The sequence below is a fragment of the Varanus komodoensis genome, unplaced genomic scaffold (genome assembly GCF_004798865.1).
Source record: "Varanus komodoensis strain SLA01 unplaced genomic scaffold, ASM479886v1 scaffold2, whole genome shotgun sequence".
NCBI classification, from domain to species: domain Eukaryota; kingdom Metazoa; phylum Chordata; class Lepidosauria; order Squamata; family Varanidae; genus Varanus; species Varanus komodoensis.
In genome coordinates this window covers 34320558-34342279 of record NW_025335568.1, presented here as the reverse complement: position 1 = coordinate 34342279, position 21722 = coordinate 34320558, and the positions used below count along the sequence as shown (strand labels likewise).

The window sequence follows — 21722 nt, the reverse complement described above, 5'->3', positions numbered from 1 at the left end:
CCAGTGAGCACAGCCAAACATGAGAAATCTCTGATCTAGTCCAACCCTGTGTTTATTGCAGGCTCTGAAATGCAGCTACCGTGTCCTTCACAGATGGTTACCCAGGTTCTTACAGTGAAGGAGAACCCCCTACATCCAAAGACAAGCTATTCCACTGCCACACAGCCCGCACTAGCCTTTCCTTCTTCTGTCTTTCTGTTTTTCTTTCTTTCCATCTGCATACCTCCTTACCAGCAAAAGAAATAAATAACTAATAAAATAAAAAATAAAAAGGCTATCAAGGCAGTGTACGACAATTTAGGTTGTATTGCTAGGAAGCTTCTCCTAATATTTAGCCAACAGTTGCTTTCCTGCAACTTCAAACCATCGACTGGTTCTAGTCCAGTCCCCTTGAGACACTGAGAACAACTCTACTTCATTTTCTGCATGATGGCCTTTTAGATATTTCAAGACTGCTATCATGTCTCCCCTTAATCTTCTTTTGGCCAGGCTAAACATACCCAGCTGTTTCAGCCATTTCTCCAGACTCCTCACCATTCCATTCACTCTTCCCTGGATACAATCCAGTTTATCAATGTCCTTCTTAAAATGTGGTTCCTATAGCTGTACATTATATTCCAAATTCAGCCTAACAAAGGATAGAGTGGAATGATTACTTCCCATGACCTGGCCACTATGCTTCCGTTTATATAGCTTAAGATTGCATTTGCTTTTTCAAGAGCTGCATATTTACCACTCATATTCAGCTTGCAAATATGGATGAGCCATATACAAATTCATTACAGGGCATTATGTAATTGAAGAACAGTATAAACATTCATTAAATAGATGGATAAAGCAGGCAAGCAATCCTTCGCATGTGTGTGCATAAGCCAAACATCACTCTACATAATAAAGAACATTAATTGCAGGCAATAGCAGCTATTTAATAAAATGGACACAGTGCTATGAGACTGTAATATTTCCTCTTTCCATGCAGAAGGAAATATGATGGTTTTAAGGTGATATATCAGAAAATTAAAAAGTGCTTGTTACAACACAGCAAACTTAACTTCTTGAGCCAGACTATGGAAAACAACAAGTTGCTGTAATTCTGGCTCTCCAAGCGGCCATCTGTGACACATAAGGCTTATACACAAAACAGTTGTTTTGAACATGCTAGAGCTAAACCAAGTGAGGTGGCTCCCACTCCTTCTTAAGGGGACTCAATTTCCAAACCTCCCCATCTGTCCTAATAGTCACCATGGACTAGTCCCTTCACCGGTGGATTCACTCACAATCAGGGAACTGTGGTCCCATTAGATGGACCACTTGCATTTCTTATGCTATAGAAAAATTCTCCCATGCTCAAAGGACCACTGTCTTCTTTTCTGGGTACATTACAGTCTCAGAAACCTAGCTTTCAGGATGCAAAGTGCTACCTTCACCCAAAGAAATTCAAAGTGACTGTACTGGATCACAACATTATAACTTTGTGATATTTTCTTCCATGCAAGTTTGAATCCATCCTCAAGCCCTGTTCTTGGCTTCACCTACACCAAGAAACTCTTCCAGCTCAAGGTCCTTTCTTTCAGCTTAGCCATGACTCCAGCAGTCTTTAGGATCTATGTAGCAGTAGTGGTGGCACATCTAAGACTTCAAGGGATCCTTGTTTTTCCATGCATAGGTGACTGGCCTTTTGTAGCCTCTCTCACTAGCAACATCAGCATTGTCCTGTCACGTCTACAAAACCTTGGCCCAGCTCATTGCCACACCTCTGCATGAGAGAATTCCAATCATGGTTTCTATGAATCTTCAGCCCAGAAATAGACTGTCAGAATCCTTTCTTATCTCTTCCCAATTTAGTCCAGCACCACCTGCACTGTTGGGTGGTTTTGACAAACTCCATTACTAGCACTCCATGATTTAGTAACAGAGAAGACAATCTCACCTGTACTTCTGAATCAGCATCAACATGTTGCAGTTGAAACCAGGTATCCCTGTTATGGTACTTCTGCAAATCTTCCTTCAGTATTGCAACTTTTCCTGAAAATACATCAAATTAAAAATGTAATGCATACAGGCATTTCTATATACATTTCAGGATCCATTAAAAGGGGGGCTAACAGTCTTCTATGGGCAGAACAGTATATTTCTTTACATAGCACGTTGTTCCTTTTAATTGCAAGCTTCTCTTCACTTTAGCATAGCATAATTAACCAATTCCTTTGCAGAATTTATTGACCTGACTTCCAAATAATGTACTGGGCAAGGATAGCACACCTGGCAGTATTTCTCATTCATGCAACTACAATTAGAAATGTGTTCACGATTCTGACATACTTTTAAAGGGAAGTTCTTAAGTCAGAGATAGGCAACCTTGTGCCCCCCAGATCTTTTCGACCACAACTCACATTAGTCAAAGCCAGAATGCCCAATAGCAAAGGATTATGAGAGTTCCAGTTCAAAGCATTGGGGGGCCTAAGCTGGAGAAGACTAGCAAAGGCAAAAGCCAGACTAGGGAATAAAGCAATAAATAATTTTATTTTTGCTAGGGAAATGCTATTAATACCACAAATTCCCAAATCAGGATTGTTCAATGTTAATTCCACTTTGCAAAGTTATTCATCCAAATGCATAATGCTTAATCTCTTTCAAAATACCATTTGCTTTTGTAAATGAATGCACATTTTAGTATGGAGGAAGGAAAATAATAGGGAGAAAGAGGGCAGAACTGGCTCTGCATGATAAAACTAAACTTTCTATATGCCTGAAGGGGTGTGTGTGTGTGTGTGTGTGTGTGTAATGAAAGCAGGTGTTTCAAACATTTGAAAATAGTCAGTCAGTCTGCTATTGTTTCACTTGTTCTTTGTGTGTGTGTGTGTGTGTGTGTGTGTGTTTTAAAGACTTACGAAGCAGACATGTGCAAGACACTTTATCTGCTGCTAGGAACTTACAAAGCAGTAAGTGCATTGTTCTTGTTTCCTATAGGTTTCCTTTGCAAGCAAAATACCCAAGTCAACAGAGAAATCTTATCAAGTGATAAGCTTAGGCCTTACTATCTATAGAGGCAGGTACTGAATTTCTGTGATAAGAAAGCTGCCTGCAATAGCTGATATGAGATAACAATTTCACCACGAAATCAAATGGAACTACAGACCTTGCATGAAACAAACATGTCTAATTCTCTTCTTCCTAACTTTCTTCCTTTGTATTATCATAGATATATTGCATTAAAGAACAGAAATCCAAAAAAAAATTCATTCATTCATTCATTTTGGCAGTGCTGTTTTTGTTTGTTCATTTTTTACACTTCTAGCTAGCCAAGAGGAACAACACTACTTCAACAGATTGGCAATACTATTCTTAATCCAAAAGGTTCAGATTAAAGGATCAGAAAACAAAATTCGGTCAACAGATTACCTTGTATGGCTAAGGAGCAGTGAGAAGAACTTAAAAGTGCCATCCTATGAATGTCTTAGAATTAAGCCTCATTGTTTCCAATTAAACTTACTCTCAGTTACGTATTTACTAGATTTAAAACCAAACTAGATGCATCCAGAGCCACTACCTTCAGAGACAGAGCATTTCCTTCCCACAATAGTAGCCAGGACTTCCAGACAATTTCACAAAACCTACAAGGCTATTTCCATACATCAGCCACTGTTTCAACACCTTCCAGATTCAGGCAATTCTTCATAGTAGGTTAAGATCCTTTGGAGAGTGTATAGAAATATCAGCTCACAGAGGACCACCAAAGGATTTATGGATCCTTGGAGCAGGTATGATACTGGATGCCCTGCCAATGCCTTCTAGAAGAACCTTGCAGCAGATATGGGGCACAGACTTATGGTACACAGAAACCTTGCTTGATGGGGGACAAGCGTAGATCCTTCCAGTCTCCCCACCCCTTTGGACAGCCCTGCATTCATCCAAGGATTCCTGATCTTGCCCTCCAAGAACAGTCCTCACAAACTCACTCCCAAGGGTGTGGCTGAACATTAGGTACACCCTGGAAGAAATTGACGTATCTGTGAATGGAAGTGCTCTTCATCTCATGCAAGACATATCTGATCCAAGTCAGTAAGTTTGACAGGACTCCCCTTCCAACTATCGGGAAAACATGAAGAAGTTGGCTCCAACATGAATCCTTCTCCTCCCTTCCCAACAAAAAGGAGTTAGCTCCACGCTAAGGGTGGTTCTTACTGCTTGGGGACCAGATGGTGGAAATGTCAGATGTGACTCAATTGGGCTGTCCTTCTGATCTGACATCAGACTCTGATGATCATGTTATACCCAGTCCATCTGATTCCACCTGTTTCATAGTGTCAGACATAGTACGTTTTTCATTGGCCCCTAGGCCTATCAGTGGGCCTGCTGGCCTTGGCATTTCAGCTAAAAATTCCAACCTAGCCCTGCCTGATTCAGATTCAGAGGTAACAGCCTCAGAAGGCTGCATTTTGAAGGAAGTAGGTATAGTCTCTACAGTAAGTATCTTCATTCAGAGCGTGTGACTGACAAAGTACTGTGTTTTGTCTTTCAACTCCTGGATATTGATCTCAGGCAGTAATGTCTCTTTTTCCATTTTAGAATATTCTTCTTGCAAACAACATGACACTGAACCCAAGCTCTAGGATAAGCCTTCCTAAATATTAGGCTTAAGACAGAAATTCTCATGCTTGTGGTATGGTTGAGGCTTCCAACATAAATGAAAGCTTTAATTTCTAATTTGCCTATTTTGTAAATTAGGCCAGAAATAATTGTCCATCCATCACATGAAGGACACCCAGTATAAGATTTCTTTTATTCATTTAAAGGAGTGATAAATGATCAGATGATACAGCATGTTTCCTGTTTTCAGCAGAAGGTCACAGATGCTGAACTGTTCGTTACGTGCCTGCTGCGGATTCTGTTGCTTGGTTCTGCTCTAGGTTTGACCTGGAGCTCTTTTGAAGCCCTTCCTATCACATCTAAATGTTGTATTAATTTTCTCTTGACTGTTTTACCAGACTAAAAAAGGATATATTCCATATACATCCAATGGTTAGGTGCCTGTTGATTAAAAAGCACTACTACGTAATATTTTTTTACGTAACAGTGCCAGGAGAGTGTTTTCTCCTTTGGTGCTAAATACAGAAAGACAAACATCTCATTTAAGAAACACTTCTTTACTGGCAATCCTATACTTTCTTACATGACAATAAGCCCTACTGAACCCAGTGGGTGTCTATGTTTGACTAGACATGGCTGGTGTTGCACTGTGGGTTTTAGGGCGTGGATTCTAATCAGGTTTCTGTTCATGGATAGGACTGAGACCTTAGGGAGGATTCCACCAGTGGAAAAAGAAAACTATTTTCACTGGTCTCCTACTGCAGCTGCTGCAGATGGTCCTTCAACCTCCAGGCCACATTTTCAGGGTATTCAAGTAGATGCAAGTTGTAGAGGAAAGGAGAAATTAGTGAAAGTAACCTCCTGCCTTTCAGTTTACAGGAATGAATTCTGTGGGAGAAAACTCAAGATCTCAACCATTATTCAGAACACATGTAGCTTTGGGATGCAAAGTGCTTAATCATGCATCATTATATAATCCTCTTCGGCGCTGAGAAATTGGAGAAGGCCCTTGTTAGTGTCACCTTAGCACAATTCAGGTGCACTATTTTTGAGTTTAACTTCAGATTTTCCAGGGTTCTAAATCACAAGGGACCTTACATAGGTAGAAAAGCATCTCTGCCATAGAAGCTATTCCACAACACCCATGGAAAGCAATAAGAATAAGGAGACATGCTCTCCCTGCTTGCATGTTAATCAAAGTCCTAGAGTATGGAACTCCTTTATAAGAAATCAGAGCATTGGTGGATTTAGCTCAGTACTGTCCTCATTGAGCTCAGCCTTCTCCAACCTGGTACCCCCAGAAAAGACAAAAAAGAACTCTCAGAATCTGCTGGTCACCCATGGTCTCTCCAAGATCTCAGACAGATTACTGGATAACTCAGATTTCAAGGACTAACTCTAGAACCTTTTGCATGCAAAGTATGTGTCCTATTATATACAGTATGCCCACACACACTCACGCTATAGAATGTAATGTGTGTACTGACTCTACCACGCAAGTCGCTTCTGCAAGTGGTCTATTGTGCTCCGGTCACACAGTATGGCACATGTGAGGGTGCTCTAACTTATATCACAGGGACTATCCATTCAGCGCCTACTTTCACCAACAATGTTCCCCTCATCTCTCCAAACTGCAATGGCCCCACCACGTGAGGAAACAACTGCATACTACAATATGAATACTATCAAAATATGAAGCAACTTTCTTAAAATAAAATCACATCCTTACGGAAAGTATCTTGATCCCACATGAGACATACACAATGGGTACTAACTGTCAGCTGGAAAAAGCCTTTAATGTGCCAGGAAAATAAAAGCATACTGAAGGAACACAGGTTCCTTCTGGGTCCCTTCCTCGGCCCATGCCAAAAAAAAACCTCACTGACATGTTCTAAAATATTGTCTTTTTGAGAACTTTTTACTTCTGGTTATGTCATTTATGATGAGATATTTTAAGCACAGGAAACATTATCAAGTTGGGTTTGGGGTTTCTTAGCTGACTTTGCATTTGTGACAGCCATGCCACAAGAAAACAAAATTAAAAAATACAAAGAATCAGAGAGGAAACAGGCAACATAGTGATGCTTTAAAGAAACAAAATTAAATATTCCCAGGAATTCAAAATGTATTTTAATATGCTGATTTCCCAATAAATACATAATTTAATTTGATTTGAAGGATAATGTTTATTTTTTATGAAAAAGGAAAGTTTTTGAAAAGTTTTGCAATCACGTGTTCTATAAATGGAAAATTAATTTTTTGTACAAGGGACGATTAATTCAGAATTCAAGCTGTTTAAAACCAAAAGGGATTTTTTACTTATATATTTAAATATAAACATCATTTATGATTCTAGCCAGCTTAAATTCCAAATTAAATAACACAGTATGGCAATATTATTTCTCATTGATACAGCATACATTTGCAATCTTTTCAAAGGCGTGTTTTGCTTCCTCTCCTATTTCCTTTATTTTCTCATACATACACCGCCCCCCAGACTTACAGACGATTAAGGTTATCTCCCTTCAGAATATCACATACCTCTAAGTTTAACACATGAAATACTTTAATATGAAAGCACTCTCTGAGATTAAAAAGCTTCACTAGCTACACTAATGTACATCACTCGATCCATCAAAACTTTGCTCTTTTTTTCTAAGTGTTCAAAGAATTCCACATATTGTCTCATTAACAGTGCTGTCCTAAGGAGATTTATCCTTAAGTAAATCCCATTGTGTTTCTTGCTTATTCCCTCTAATATTCAGGATTGCAATCTAATTCTTACAATAACCTTGTAAGATAAACCTGCATTATATATTTTCCGTGTTACAAATGAGAGTCAAGGTATTTCGGCTTCAGTAAGACTACCCATTAGATTCATGGCTGAGCTGAAATCTGAACCAAGGACTTACATATCCATTGCTAATGCTCCAAGCCATGACACTGTGCTCACTCATTCTTCTATCATAATAGTTTTGGCCAGAATGCATTTTTGCCTCATTGACTCTTACTTTTCCACAACCATTGTTGTCTAGCAATTAAAGTGTAATATTTATTTATTTATTAGATTTATATCCCGCTTTTTTCCAATGAATTCAAAGCGGCTTACCTAATTCTCTTCCTCCTGTTCTCAATCTTGTTCTCACAACAACAAACCTGTGAGGTAGGTTGGGCTGAGAATCTGGGCCAAGTCACCCAATTGGTTCCATGGCTGAGTGGTAGAACCCAGAATGCCTGAGTTGCAGTCCTGCACTCTTAACCACTCCCATCTATTACCTGTGCCAAATTTAGTAGTTTACAAGTATTGATTGTGAGGAGTGGAAGAACGCCAAAACATAATGGTTACCAAAAACATGTATTGTTTTGGAATTTTAAAAGCAACCAAAGATAACCACACTGAATTTACTATTTAAACTTCAAGAAAAGTCAAGCATTCTAGTTACCAAATTAGAAAATTTAAGTGCATGAAAACAAGAATTTGAAATCAAAGCATCCATTCAGCAGTAACAAGGGCTTACTAATCTCTTTATCTTTCTTCACAGATAAATTGAAAGCATGTGTTTCATATCAAGTTCTGGTATATTCTTTTATTAATTTTTTAAATGGCTTTTATATAGGCTCCTTTTACTCTACACTGAAATTTAAAATCACCGTACTTTTGTGGGTAATTTTTCTTCTTCATTATTATATAGAATTGTCTTTAAACCTGCTAGCTTAAAACTCAGTGAACAATACATTGTAATATTCATTGTTCAGTTAAAAGAAAGTAGAGAAGGAATTATTTCCTTGCGTTGTTCGAAGTTGCCTATAACAGATGTCAGAATTCACATAACTGTTATTAAGGGGAAATGTTGAAGATTAGAGCTGAACTTTAAATTGAACAGACATAAAAGCACATACCAATGATTGAATCCCTGCGGAAAACATCTCTATCGAAAATGTAAAATGACAGATGACGAAAACTCCGTGGAATTTCGCAGTAAAAATCTTCTCCATAAAAGGGGCTAATTAAAACAAAAAGAAATACTTTAGTATTGTGGTTACAAATTGCTGCGTTCATATTCACTTTACCCAACAACTTCAAAACTTTCCCTTGTATTTCTATCACTACAAATAATACCATCCTACTCATAATCTACTTGTGATATTCTATGCCTTCTATCCATCTTTCAGGTTAGGTCCTGCTGGGTAGGGGAGGAAGCAATATGTCCAATATATGTTGTCTCCTTCACCAGGAGCAGGATAATTTTTTTTTATGTTGCTTGGACCTCCAAGTGGAAGTAAACAACATACCTTTTCACAGGTTTTACAAAATTAAGTATACATTGTTGTTCTTTGCAATACTGTAAAGTCTAAAGGGAAATGCACAAAGAAGGTGAATTCACTGTACACTACATATTCATACTTAAAACGTTACTCCTAGTTATTATGTCCTCTATTTTTCAGTGAAGAAAAAATAATGAATATTTGGAACCAAATTAAGACGATCTAGAAATTTTGACATATTAGCCACCATAAATTTAATGAACAATATGAATTACAACATATTTTATGATGGTACATAGATAGAAGATTGAACATAATGAACTGACATTCTGAAGCTTAAAGTTGTGTTTTTATGAATTGTACTAATGGGAAGAAGGAGAATTATGATTAACTGTTGGCAAAAATCCTTGCAGTTTCTTTCACTATCTTATTATAATATTAAATAATTAGTCAAGGGAAGACTCCAAATAGCTAATTATGTTTTGCTACTAACACGATCTGACATTGATTTCATTCTGAGGCTGCTAATACTAAAAAACCCATACAGGAAACTGAATTCAGTGATGGTTGTAGCAGGCCAGCTAATGTCAATTTCAAATTGAAGTAATTTTAAGGAATACATTTTAAAACATTTATTTATTTAAAATGTTTGTATACCTTCCCTATGTGTGGCATCTCAGGACAGCTTACAATCATTAAAATCAACACACAATAAAACAAACCATATCAATATAATAAATAACAAATAACCAGGAAATATAAATTAAATAATAAGCAACTGTTGAACATTAAAATGCTAGTTTTTAAAATAACAATTAAATAAAAAGGTTTTGACCTGGCACCAAAAGGATTATAAACTCAGCGCCAGGTGAACCTCTCCAGGGATATTTATACCAGTCTTTGCTCCCCCAGCCCAAATTCCTGTATGAACATTTCCTTACTAATTCTCCTCCAGGAAGCCAACTTGGAGACACTTACTCACAGGGACAACTCATTTGGAAACCCTTCATACATTTCTTTGCAAAACATGAATTTCCTATCATATAAAGGAAAAATTAAGAAATGTATTTTAACTAGTGTAAAAGTAACATGCTGTTTTTGAATTCTAAAGTTTAATCAATTCTTATATTTGAAGGATACTTTGTTTTTATCTGTTCTGGAGTAAAACTTCTCTAAAATAATTAAATCAAGCCAGTACCCATTCTTCATATCAGTCACTCTCCTCAAGATGATTTCTGAAACCCCTGCAAATCTAGCTTACTGTTCAATAGGCGGACTAAATAGTAATCAGTCAGAGACAAAAGTCAACAAGCCTGAAACAGGTTATGTTTGAATAATACCAGACATTACATCTCAGAAAGGTTTTCCCCAACTGGATTCCAGTTTCCTGCAAAGTTCACAATGATAGCAGTTTTCGCAGGAAAGTAAGAGGCTGCCATACACCGATGCATACCAGTCTATATCATAAACACTGGCAGTGTATTTCCATGGTTTGGGGTAGGATTCGTTCTAGCTCTTCCTGGAAATACCAAAGACTGAACCTGGGACTTCTCTTGGGCACCGAAAATCACTGGGATTTAATAGTGCCTACCTTTGGCTGGATCATGCCTATATCCTTAAAGGAATATTATTAGCCTAACCAAGTGAGGCTTTGGTTTAAGAGCCCTTGCACAGGAGCCATTTGCTATGCACGCATGGTCGCTCACTTATGGCAGTTTCACAGTGCTTGACATAATGTTGTTATACTCCATGGCTTCTCCCACTCTTTGCAGTTAAGGAAAAAAACACAGTGCTTTCTTTATTCTTTTTCTCTAATGAGGAAAGTCTGGAATCTCCATCAAAAGCAGCATGAGACCCTGCCATATTCAAACAATTCTGCCATACTGCAACATCACTCAATGGTTGTGTAACGGGACATATGAAAAGGCAGAAAAAGGGCCCCACCCCGCAAATGTGGAAAGGAACCAATATTAATCCCACAAAGAATTCAGAAGCAGGAGTGTCAGTAAATGGCCTCATGCAAAAAAGTCCTAACTCATCCACTGTTTGTAACAAGCAAATCTACTGAGGAACCAGAATGAAAACTGGTGCACTGTTTCAGAACAAATGTTTATGTTTCTAGTTAGAATGTATCTATTCCTTTACCAAATATATATAATGCTTTTCACCAATTATTTATAATACTTCGCATGGGTATTCAAAGTGAATACAGGTGCAACCCCCTGTACCCATTCTCAATGGAAGGACATCAGAAGAGATGCAATGTGGTATCTGCTCTGAAGCTTAAGAAGAATTAAAGTTTGTATGTACATTTATAACATAATTCAAAGCTATACACTGCAGCCCTCCCCACACATGCACGCACACAGAAGCAAAGACTTATCAGAACTTGAGATTCCCAACTTATATGTTATATAAGTTGTATATTATACACAAATAACAATAAACTGCACTTAAGAGTACCATCACTATGATAGTTTTACATAGTAATTACCCACATATACGTAACTACACCTGAAATGCTCATGTTGTTTGTACCATTGCAAATGATGTTCATTACAATATTAGTCAAAGAAAATCTTTGTTCAGACTCACAAAATCCCTATGTCATCCACCTTTAATATTTCCCATATGCAAATTAGAAGCTGGGTAATTTATTAGCATGCTAGAAAGTTATTTAAATTCAGTTGTTAAATGTTGCAGTGAAATGTTTTGATTTTTTATTGTTACTAGTATTTTATATCATATTTTATTGAATTTTAGGAGCTGTGGCAAATTGCCCCAAGCGCTTTGGCTACTGAGTGGTAATACAATGCAATCTCTTCTGATGTGACAAAGCAGGGAACCATTTGTAATCCAGAATGCACGAATGATTCTTCCTTTCAGGTTATTAGTGTACCACAAATATCTAAAGTAGGTGTGGATGGACACACAAGTTAACAGTAATTTTGTTGGGTTAATTCACAGTTGCATTACATAATTAGCAATTAAGTTCAATATTTTAGTAATGCATTAAAACTGGAGTCATATTTTCCCTTTGACTGAGTATGGCTACTTGGGGGAAGGAGGACAAACAAGCCTTTCAAAAGGAACACAAACAGAGGCACACAATTATTTTGACATAGTTCCTGAAATAGTATATACTAGAGGGTTATGAGGTCATTTCAATTAAGCTTGAGGGCAAAGAGCTCATTTTATACACTGGGGTGAAGGAGGATGTATGTTTTCAAAAGCGGTCATTGCCCCCCCAACTTATATTCCTTCAGTTGAATACAAAATACAAACATAAAAGTATGTAGCCAGATGGAAAGCTGACAAAATCTTCTAGAACAAACTATTTGTCCACATGTCTTTCTGAGTGAAATAAGCAATGTCTGAACTTTCAAACCACCATGAAAAGAGCAGAATAGACTTCTGTTATTATTTGTACTTCAAGCAAAGAAGTAAGGAAGACAAAATAGATATTAAAGGTCAAAAGTTATAAGTATAGAAACAAAGCCTTTAAAACCAAATTTCAAGTGATTTTAAGAACATGAACACCTGTTGGGGCCAATAAAGTCTTCAAAATAATAATAATGGTTGTATCCAAAAATAGGTTTTGCTGGTGCAGAAAGCAATTCTGCTTATAGAGGTTGGAGCACATGACTTTTCTAAGTCCCTTTTCCTATATTTTGTCCTCCAAGCCACATCAGTGTCAGAAGGTAATCCAATCCACAGAAGCTGGAGGTTAAGCAAGGGTGAGGATTTAGTGAAAATGGTCTCTCAGTGTGCACACAAACTTTCCACTAAGGCAACCAGTAGATTCAAGCCAACATACAAATATGTTTGTGTTTGTGTCAAGGGTGGGACTGAGAAAAAATTGAAGGAAGAGAAGGTTTGGAGACCACACACTTAGAAGCAAAGAAAACCTACTGAGAAGTTCTTACTCATTAAAATATTTATAAATTGGCTTTGGGCCCAAAAGAAACCCAATGCTAACACACAATAATGAAATCAAATGCTTTTAAATAAAACAGTCAAATGTTTTGAAGCTGAGCAAGCCACCTTCAACGCTTCTAGAGTGCTGCAAACATCTTTAAAACCCACCAAAACTCACTCTGAATAAAACAGTCTTTACAGTATGCGTACTAGGCAAGAGTAGCCTATCCAACTTTTTTAAGGTGATATTCAACCATCAGGATGCCAACATAGAATAGCCCCACAGTCTTGACATCTTTTAATGGTGGTATATATGCAAGCATTTCCCTGGGTTATAAGCGTTTGAGTTATGAACAATATGTACTTAAAAATGAACTTCCACAAAGCCTATTAATTTTTTAAAAAAATGAGTTAAAGATCTCCTGCAGAAAATCATCATAGGGAGAGGGGAAGTGAAAGGGGAGAGAGGAAGGGCCTCCAAAGCATCACCATAGAGAGAGAGATAGCAAAAAGGGAGAGAGGGAGGGCCATCTTCTTTTTGTCTGGATACCCTATCTAGTTTTTCTCAACTGCAAGTATGATCATCAGTACCCTGCACTTCCTCATCCAAATCATTAATAAAGATGTTGCAGCGCACTGGGTCCAGGACTAAATCCTGCAGCACCCCATTATTACCTCTCCCTAGTCTGAGAAGGTGCCACTGATGAGCACTCTGAGTTCGATTCTGTAGCCAACTCTGGATCCACCTAAGAGTTGTTCCATCTAGCCCACTTTTAGCTAATTGCTAATCAAGATATCATGGGGCACTTTGTCAAAAGCTTTGCTAAAGTCAAAATAGATTATGTCCACAGCACTGCCACCATCCCTCAGGGAGGTTACCCAGTCAAAAATGAAATCAGATTAGTCTGGCTGGATTTGTTCTTGAGAAATCCATGTTGGCGTCTAGCAATCATGACATTGTTTTCAAGGTGTTTGCGGACCGACTGCTTCATAATTTGATCCAGAATTTTCCCAAGGACTGATGTCAGACTGACTGGTCTATAGTCCCCAAGTTCTTCTTTTCCTTTCTTGAAGACAGGGACAACATTAGCCCTTCTCCAGTCATCTGGCACTTCCTGTATCATCCATGATTTCTCAAAGATAATAGACAGTGGTTCTGAGAGTTCTTCCACCAGCTCCTTTATGACTCTAGGGTCAAGTTCTTTGGGCCCTGGAGATTTGAACTCATCCAGCCCAACAAGAGGATCTTTGACAATCCACCCGTCAATCTTGAGCTGCCTGTAAGTGACTAAACTTCTTGCTCAAATCTATGGAACTATTCTCAGTTAAGTGGCTTCTTGAAATGAATTTAACCAAAACTTTTGGAAAATGACGAATACTTAAAGTGCTTTTTCAATTCTCACGATTCAATTTCTTAGATGACAACCATTTGCTGAGGTATAAAAAGCTGCATCTAATTCTTAGTGTTGAAAGCCTATAAAATTTATTTTAATTATAATACACTACTCTAGTTCAAAACACAATGAGAAAAATAATATAAAGAGACCAATAATGGAATATCTCTAACTGAACCTCTTACATATGGATTTTAAACCATCTCCCCAGAGATGTGCGCTGGGAACCTTCCTTGTACACATTTTGGCATCAGGCAAGGATTTTTTTATTTGTGGAGTATTTTAATTCTTGACAGTTTTAATTCTAATTTCAAGTTAGTATTTTAAATTATGAATTTTAAAATTATACTTGATATTTCAAAAAATGTGTCCAGTCTGGCCACTGTATGAGATCAACACAGTTGGTGTTCCTGGTGATGGAATTAGTGGTTTTATGTATTGAATTTGTTTTATAATGTTTTATGGATGTTTATGTCTTTTGTTTAATTGTATTTTTAAATGGTTGTAAACTGCTGAGAAAGCCATGTGGCTATTGTGACAATATATAAAAACTTTAAATAAATTGTTAGGCATTATACCGGAAAATATTAGCAAACAAGAAATGTATTTGATGCTACATTTAATCACAGTGGTGAGGATTGTGCTTGCTCAATACTGGAAGAGGAACTACCCACTGAGGAACTGATTTTAAAAAAAATTCTGGACTGTGCAGAAATAGACAGATTGACTCTATTACTGAAGGAGAAAGAAGATACTGACTTCTATCAAACTTGGCACCTTTTTTATGATTGGCTGGAGAAACGGGATTTGGCTTAGATTTAAAGATGTCTTTAAATTTTTATAAATCGATTTGAATATGATTATAGAATGTTAAAAAGATGTTATAGGGGGCTGATCCAGTATGTCCGATTTTTTTGTCATCAATTACGATTTTTTTTAGTTTTTAGTTGAAAATCTTAATAAAAATGTGCAAAAACAAACAAACAAACAAACAAAAACGTTAAATAAATAAACAAATGTTGGAAATGCTTGGTTCACCTTTCAAGCCAAACTCAGGACAGGAGTTTTTTTTCACAGTGCTGAGAAAAATTAAGAAATTAAATACTTCTGTGGTAAAGGTACTTGTGCAACTGAAATCTCTATGAGACTTGTGCGATTCAATCCAACTACAGGAAATTTCCTACAACCAGGGCTTTTTTTGTCATAGAATGCACTGGAACGGCGTTCCGGCACCTTTTTTTTGACGGATTTTTCCAACAGATTTTTCCAAGTGATTTTGAATCGCCCTGTCGGGCGTAGCAGGTCGATGACAAAAATCATTAAAATAGTGCATGCGGGCTGCTGTGTGTCCGTGCTGATTGTGAGGGCGCTGCTTGGTTTGGGACGCTGCTCGGCTTGGGATCGGTCGTGTGGTCGAGCGCTGAGTGCTTACTGCCGGCAGCAAAAGGTAAATAAGTTCTTTATTTCAAAAAAAGTTGGTGAATTGAATATATATTTTTTTAAAATAAAAGATTAACAAGACGTGCGTTCCGGCACCTTTTTTTTTTTTTTTTTTAAAAAAAAAAATAAAAAAAAGAGCGTTTGGGGGCCTTTTTTTTTTTTTTTTTACAAAAAAAAGCACTGCCTACAACAATTAGTGGCACCAGTTAAAGATGCTAATTTAGGCATGCATCAAAAAGTGCACCAGACAGTTCAATGAGTCTAAAATGAGCTTCCCCTGCAAGCAACCCTCCACCATGCAAAGTACCCTCTCCACCAGAAAGCCACCAGATGGCTGTCAGAAGGTATTTCTGGTCTTCCATCCCCAAAATGATGCATCTTTTTCAGGTGGTGGCTGCTATCACTGCAGACACTGTGTCAAAATGTATAGGTTTTTTTACGGTAAGTAAGAAAAAATGAATCCAAAACATATATGGAATGCTGTGACAATATTTCTATTTAATATTACTTCATTAATTTAAATGCTACCAACAAAACCTTTAAATACTAAGTCTAATTTTTCATTTTACTTACCGTATTTTTCGCTCTATAAGACACACTTCCCCCCCTTCAAAAGGGGAAATGTCTGTGCGTCTTATAGAGCGAATGTGTGTGTGCCCGACGCCCGGGACACTGCCGGCCCGCCTGCACCACATGGCACCACTTGGCCGGCACGTGCTCGGCGCGTGCTGCTCTGCCCCCCCGTCTCCGGCACAGGTGAGAGCTGTGCCACTCAGGGAGAGCGGTGCAGAGGAGGAGCCGCAGGCTTTAACCCGCCGGCCACACGGAGAGACGGACTGCTCACCCCCACCGCCCGGGAAGACCTGCTGCTGCCGCGCCACCCAGAAGACCACTGCTGGCACGCTGCCAGCCCAGCTGCACCATGTGGCACCACCTGGCCGGCATGCGCTCGGCACGCCCTGCTCCGCCCCCCTCCTCCGGCGCAGGTGAGAGCTGTTAATCACAGGTCGGTGTGTGTTTTCAAATGGCAACCCGTCTTTTAATGAAGCCCATGGGGAAGTGATGGGGAATGTGCCTGTGATTATCAGGAAGCTTTCCATGGATCCCTCCTCCAAAAACTAGGTGCATCTTATGGTCAGGTGCGTCTTATAGAACAAAAAATACGGTACTCTTTTTCTGGTTTTGTTTCCAGCTGACCAACTAATACCTTCTCCTTCACATTTCTACCTCGCCTCCTCTTTTTGTGTTGGGTCTTTTTGAAGTTGTGTACCCATGAGATTTTAAATATTACATTTTAATTAATTTAAAATGTTAAGCTGATTATCATATTGCAGGAGAAACAATTTAAGCCAATGTGACAACAAAAACTTCAAAGGCATTATGCAAGTATCTACATAAAACTTATTAACCAAAACCAATTCTACCCGACATTAGCTAGCATATCTCATCTGAGGTCACTGATGCTGTAGCAACGTACATTCATAAAATTTTATGTTTCATGCCTCATCATTTTATGTTTGTAAAGTGAAGGACTGGGGCAAGTTTGCATACAAATTCCTATGCCTGAATATATCTCTGCCATTGCATGTTGACTTTTAAACAGCATCGAACAATAAATCAACACATGCTAATTCCTCAGTGCTCTGTTCCAATTCTATCCATGTTTGAGCATACAAGACTGAAATAAGTGTGTGCGTTTCACAAGAAACTCTAACAGAATTTGTGTCCTTAAAGCCTAATTCTGACTAAGAAATACCTAAATGTGTACAATCTGTCCCAGTGAAGTATGACATTAAAAGATCAAAACCACTCAGACATGAACAAAGTTCTGAGAGGATTTTAAAAAATCTCTCAAGGTTAAAATATGTTCAGCTTGAATAAGGCATTCACATCTTTTACAGGTTCAGGTTTTGGACTGGAACAGAAATTTATGCTCATGAGCAACTGAAAATGAAGAAAGGAAAGGATCACATGGTTTTGTTGGTGCAATGGAAAATTACTGTGCATTAGACCAAGTATGTAGGTCCTCAGGCCACAAAGGTCTTGCCTGGCTGTTAACTATTACCCGTGAGCCATTACCAATGTACATGGTGCTTACAAGCATCATTAAAAAGTGGGGCTGGGAACATGTCCCTGCTGCAAGGAGCTTACAGTCCAACATATGACAATGGAAAAAGAACAGAAGGAAGAGACATCAGTAGTAAAGGTGTGAAGAAATGTCATCGCACATATTTACTTTCGGTTGCATTTGGAACAGAGATGGGGTGGAAGGTAAGAAAGAGCTCTGTGGAGAAATAATATTTTAAAATACATGGCCAAGAGTCTTTATATCCTGGCTGCTCCCTCCTGCAACACCTTGCAGAGTCCTTTTATTAAAATCAGTGAGATTGTGCTCCTGTGCCAACTGTGTGCAAATAAGTCCTGCAGAAATGAACAGGGCATCACTACATTTAATTAACGCCTAAATCCATTTCAGAGTTCCTGCAAGTAATTGCAGACAATCTTTACCACCTTTTCCTTTTCATGTAGGGGAGGGGCAGAGAAATTAAATTGTTCATTTCTTAGAAAGTGCGTCATCCAAGCTGTCAGCTGTTCAAATTATGATTTGAGAATCATGTGTGGACATAAAAATGAAGTGTAGCCATGTGAAGTTCCAGGAAGATACTGTTTAAAAAGTGCATTCCGGGCCCCTTGGCCTGTATCTGTGCTTTAGGCCCTTCCTCTACTTCCACATCTTGGTTCGTAGAACAAGAACAAAATGCATGGCAACAATTAGGAATGGATAGAGCTGTCCTGTATCCTTGCTCCTCTAGCTTGGTACTGTCGACTTGGACTCGCAAGGTGCTGAGGAATGAACCTGGAATATTCTGAAAAGAAAGCAGGCACTCTAGAACTGAGTTATGGGGGGATTCCCTGTGCGAGCAGAGGGGGTTCCTATGGTTTCTAGAAGTAAAGGAACAGTGGCTAGGCAAGATACTGAGGTAGCTAAGAGAGTAAATAAGCAGTGTAAATTCAAAGCAATAGGAGTTGAGTGAAATCTGGGAAAATGCCATCAATAAGGACCATAAGAACACCGGTGCTGGATCAGACCAAAGGGCCATCTAGTCTAGCACTCTATATACATGGTGGCAAACCAGCTGTCCACAGGATCCCTCTAGCAGGATGGATACCAGCTCATCAGTAACTGGTGTATGCAGGCCTGCCACCTCCTATAAAGGAGGCAGCACAAAGTCTGCAAGGCTAGTAGCCACTGATAGCGTCCTCCCTCAGGCTGACCTTTAGGGTAGGTTGTTAAGAGCAGCTGCATGTTGAGAATTTCTGACCATGCTACATAAAGATTTATGCAAAAGTTCGCATAGTGTTACATTAAACAGCAACAACAACAACCACCCCACTTTTCATTGGGGTTTGTTCCCAGGTATGCTATGGAGTAAGTTGTGGTGCAGGGTTCTGAGGAGCAGGAAACATCCCCTGGTTAAATCGTGCAGTTAAATGAGTTTTTGCTGTGCATAAGCACAGCAGTTACTGAGCAACCTCCATGTACCATTTGAATTTTATAGGAAAGGCTAAAAATAGCATTTTTCTTCTTCTCTCCACCCTCAAAGGACTTATTTTCTCAATAGGAAAGGGTTATTGGATTAACCCAGTGAAGTGACGTCAATGAAGACAGTAAACCCTCCTGTAAGCAATTTTAATGATCTCCGAAATGTAAAAAGACTATCCAAGCAGTTTCATGTTCTAAGCAAGAGGGATGGATTCAAGTGACAGTTAAAGCCTCCAAATACATTTACTTGTAGGTCACATGGATTTCAATGGAACATTTCCAAAGGCATGTCCTACAGGACTGCAAACTTACTCCCACAACCCAGGCATGCTTACTTAAAGTAAGCCCCTTCTAGTTCAATGGGATTTCTTTCCTTTTCAATTGTAGGCTAGGATAGCCATGATTCCATAGGCAACAGCAAAGCACTTACCCCAAGGGCCTATTCAGATGCAACGTCTCCCCAAATGTTTTTGACTATAGATCCCATCACTCCAGTCCACTGACCAGAAGTCTGAAACATCTGGAAATACCAGGAAAAAGAACCCAGCTGGCCAGGCCCAAATGCCTGGCTCTGTTAACAATCTGAAAACCAGAGTATGAGTTGCTGTGGCAAAGCTACCCCTGTCCAGGCTCAATCATAGCTGGAGCTGTGCTGCCTAGACTTCCAATGACAAAGATGGATTAAAGAATAGCCCTAGACCACATACCCACTCTTTCAAGGGGCCAGGCTTCCTAACCAAGTCCTAGACCTAAGAACTGTCTATGCAAAGGAGCTATGTCTTATTAATTTTGTTACATTTCTATTCTGCCTTTTAACCAGTGGGCCCAAGGAATCACACATGTTCTCCCTTCTCTCCATTTTGCCCTCACAACAACTCCATGAAGTAGGTTAGGCTGAGAGTTGCCCAAAGTCACAAAGTAAACTCCCTGGCAGAATGGAAACTTGAACTCAGGTCTTCCAAGTCTCAGTCCAATGTTTTAACCATTATACCTTATGGGCTCTTCTTAGGATTCAGTCTATTAACCCACACCCCAACCTACTATCACTTCCAGTTACCAATGCGGCATCTGCATGGCCTCCCCAATCCAAATAAGGAGACACAGAAGTAGATGCTGTTAGCATTCTGTTGCACCATGCCCTGATGACTTCCCCAAGAAGCTTCAAATAGGTATTAAAACACAGAAAACAGAAAAGAACTCAGCAGGATACTACAGTACAAATGGCATGGGTTGACCAGAGCTCCCCCAATACCACATGGAAGAAACTCATCTGGTCAAAAAAAAAAAAAAAAGAGGACCAAACTAGAAAGGTTAATATGTTGGCTGGTTTAGATGAACAAGTTACTTAATGTATTTTGAAAGAAGGCAAACAGATTACAGAAAAGAGCCAGAACCTAAAACGCTAACTTGTGTAGCTTTTGTGGAGAACATATAGCAAGGATGAGCAATGAAAATAGTTTCATCAGAATTTAGTACTAATCCTTGTTCCTCTGTTCAATTAGATCCACCATAACGGAGCAACTCTCATCATTGCCATCCAGCAGATTGTTGTCTATATTGGCTGAGAATGATGTAATTTGTTGTCCAACACAACTTGAGGCCTGCAGGATGGAGAAGTCAGGTTTAAACAATTCCCTTTTCATAGAATCATAGAATAGTAGAGTTGGAAGGGGGCATGAAGGCCATCGGGTCCAACCCCCTGCTGGTGCAGGACACCAATTTGCACCATCCCACCCAGATGTCTGTCCAGTTTCTTTTTGAATGTCTCTAATGTGGGAGAGCCTATGACCTCTCTAGGCAAATGGTTCCACTGTAATACTGCTCTGACAGTGAGGAAACTTTTCCTGATATCTAGCCTGAACCTCAGTTGCTGCAGCTTGACTCGATTATTCTGTGTCCTACACGCTGGTATCAGCAAGAAGAGACTGTGACCTTCTTTGCGACACCCTCTGAAGTACTTACAGAGAGATACTGGTATGGTAATGTCACAATCCCAGACTAGTTTACACAGAAAAAAGTTCTGGGAATGCTGGGAATGGTAGGGTTTGTTTTCTGTCTAACCATGCACAGGATAGTACTCTAAGTGACTTAATGCATAACCTTTAAAAATGTAATTGAATTTATTGAATGTTACTTTTTCCAGATGGTATTTCTGCTGAAGGCTTTTTCCTTCTAGAGTGGGACATAAATACTTAAATACATTTTTAAAATATACAACTGCTGTAATACTTTAATTTAAAAAATACCATAGAGATTTCTCCACTATTTTGGTCCTGAAAACTTCTTCCTGGTCCAGGTTTACAGTACAGTAGCAATCTCTCATCTTGCTTGGCCCTGGATATGTAGGAAGGTTTTTAGCTTCTCCTAGAGAAAAAAATGAAGAACAAATTAAATGGAGAAATTAATCGGTATTAGAAATTAAACAGTGTATGGATAAACGTTGGGATTGTTTTTTTTTCACTTGGGAAAAGTGGGAGTCATCTGGTAGCCAGATGATTATTTATTTAATATATCAAAGTGCTTCTAGGATCTTTGCTCCCATTAGAATATACATTTCAAACACACAATGC

At 38.8% G+C, this 21722-nt stretch overlaps 1 protein-coding gene across 2 annotated transcripts in view; it reads right to left on the bottom strand.

Moving 5' to 3' along the window:
• RASA3 (RAS p21 protein activator 3) overlaps positions 1–21722 on the bottom strand; it is a 145452-nt gene that overhangs the window by 69979 nt on the left and 53751 nt on the right. For both annotated transcript variants that reach the window (XM_044428587.1, XM_044428588.1), the window contains exons 2-4: positions 21399–21516; positions 8491–8594; positions 1931–2025 (exon numbers count right to left, since the gene is read on the bottom strand). In XM_044428587.1, the coding sequence (XP_044284522.1) occupies positions 1931–2025; positions 8491–8594; positions 21399–21516 (317 nt within the window). The remainder of the gene's footprint in view (positions 1–1930; positions 2026–8490; positions 8595–21398; positions 21517–21722) is intronic.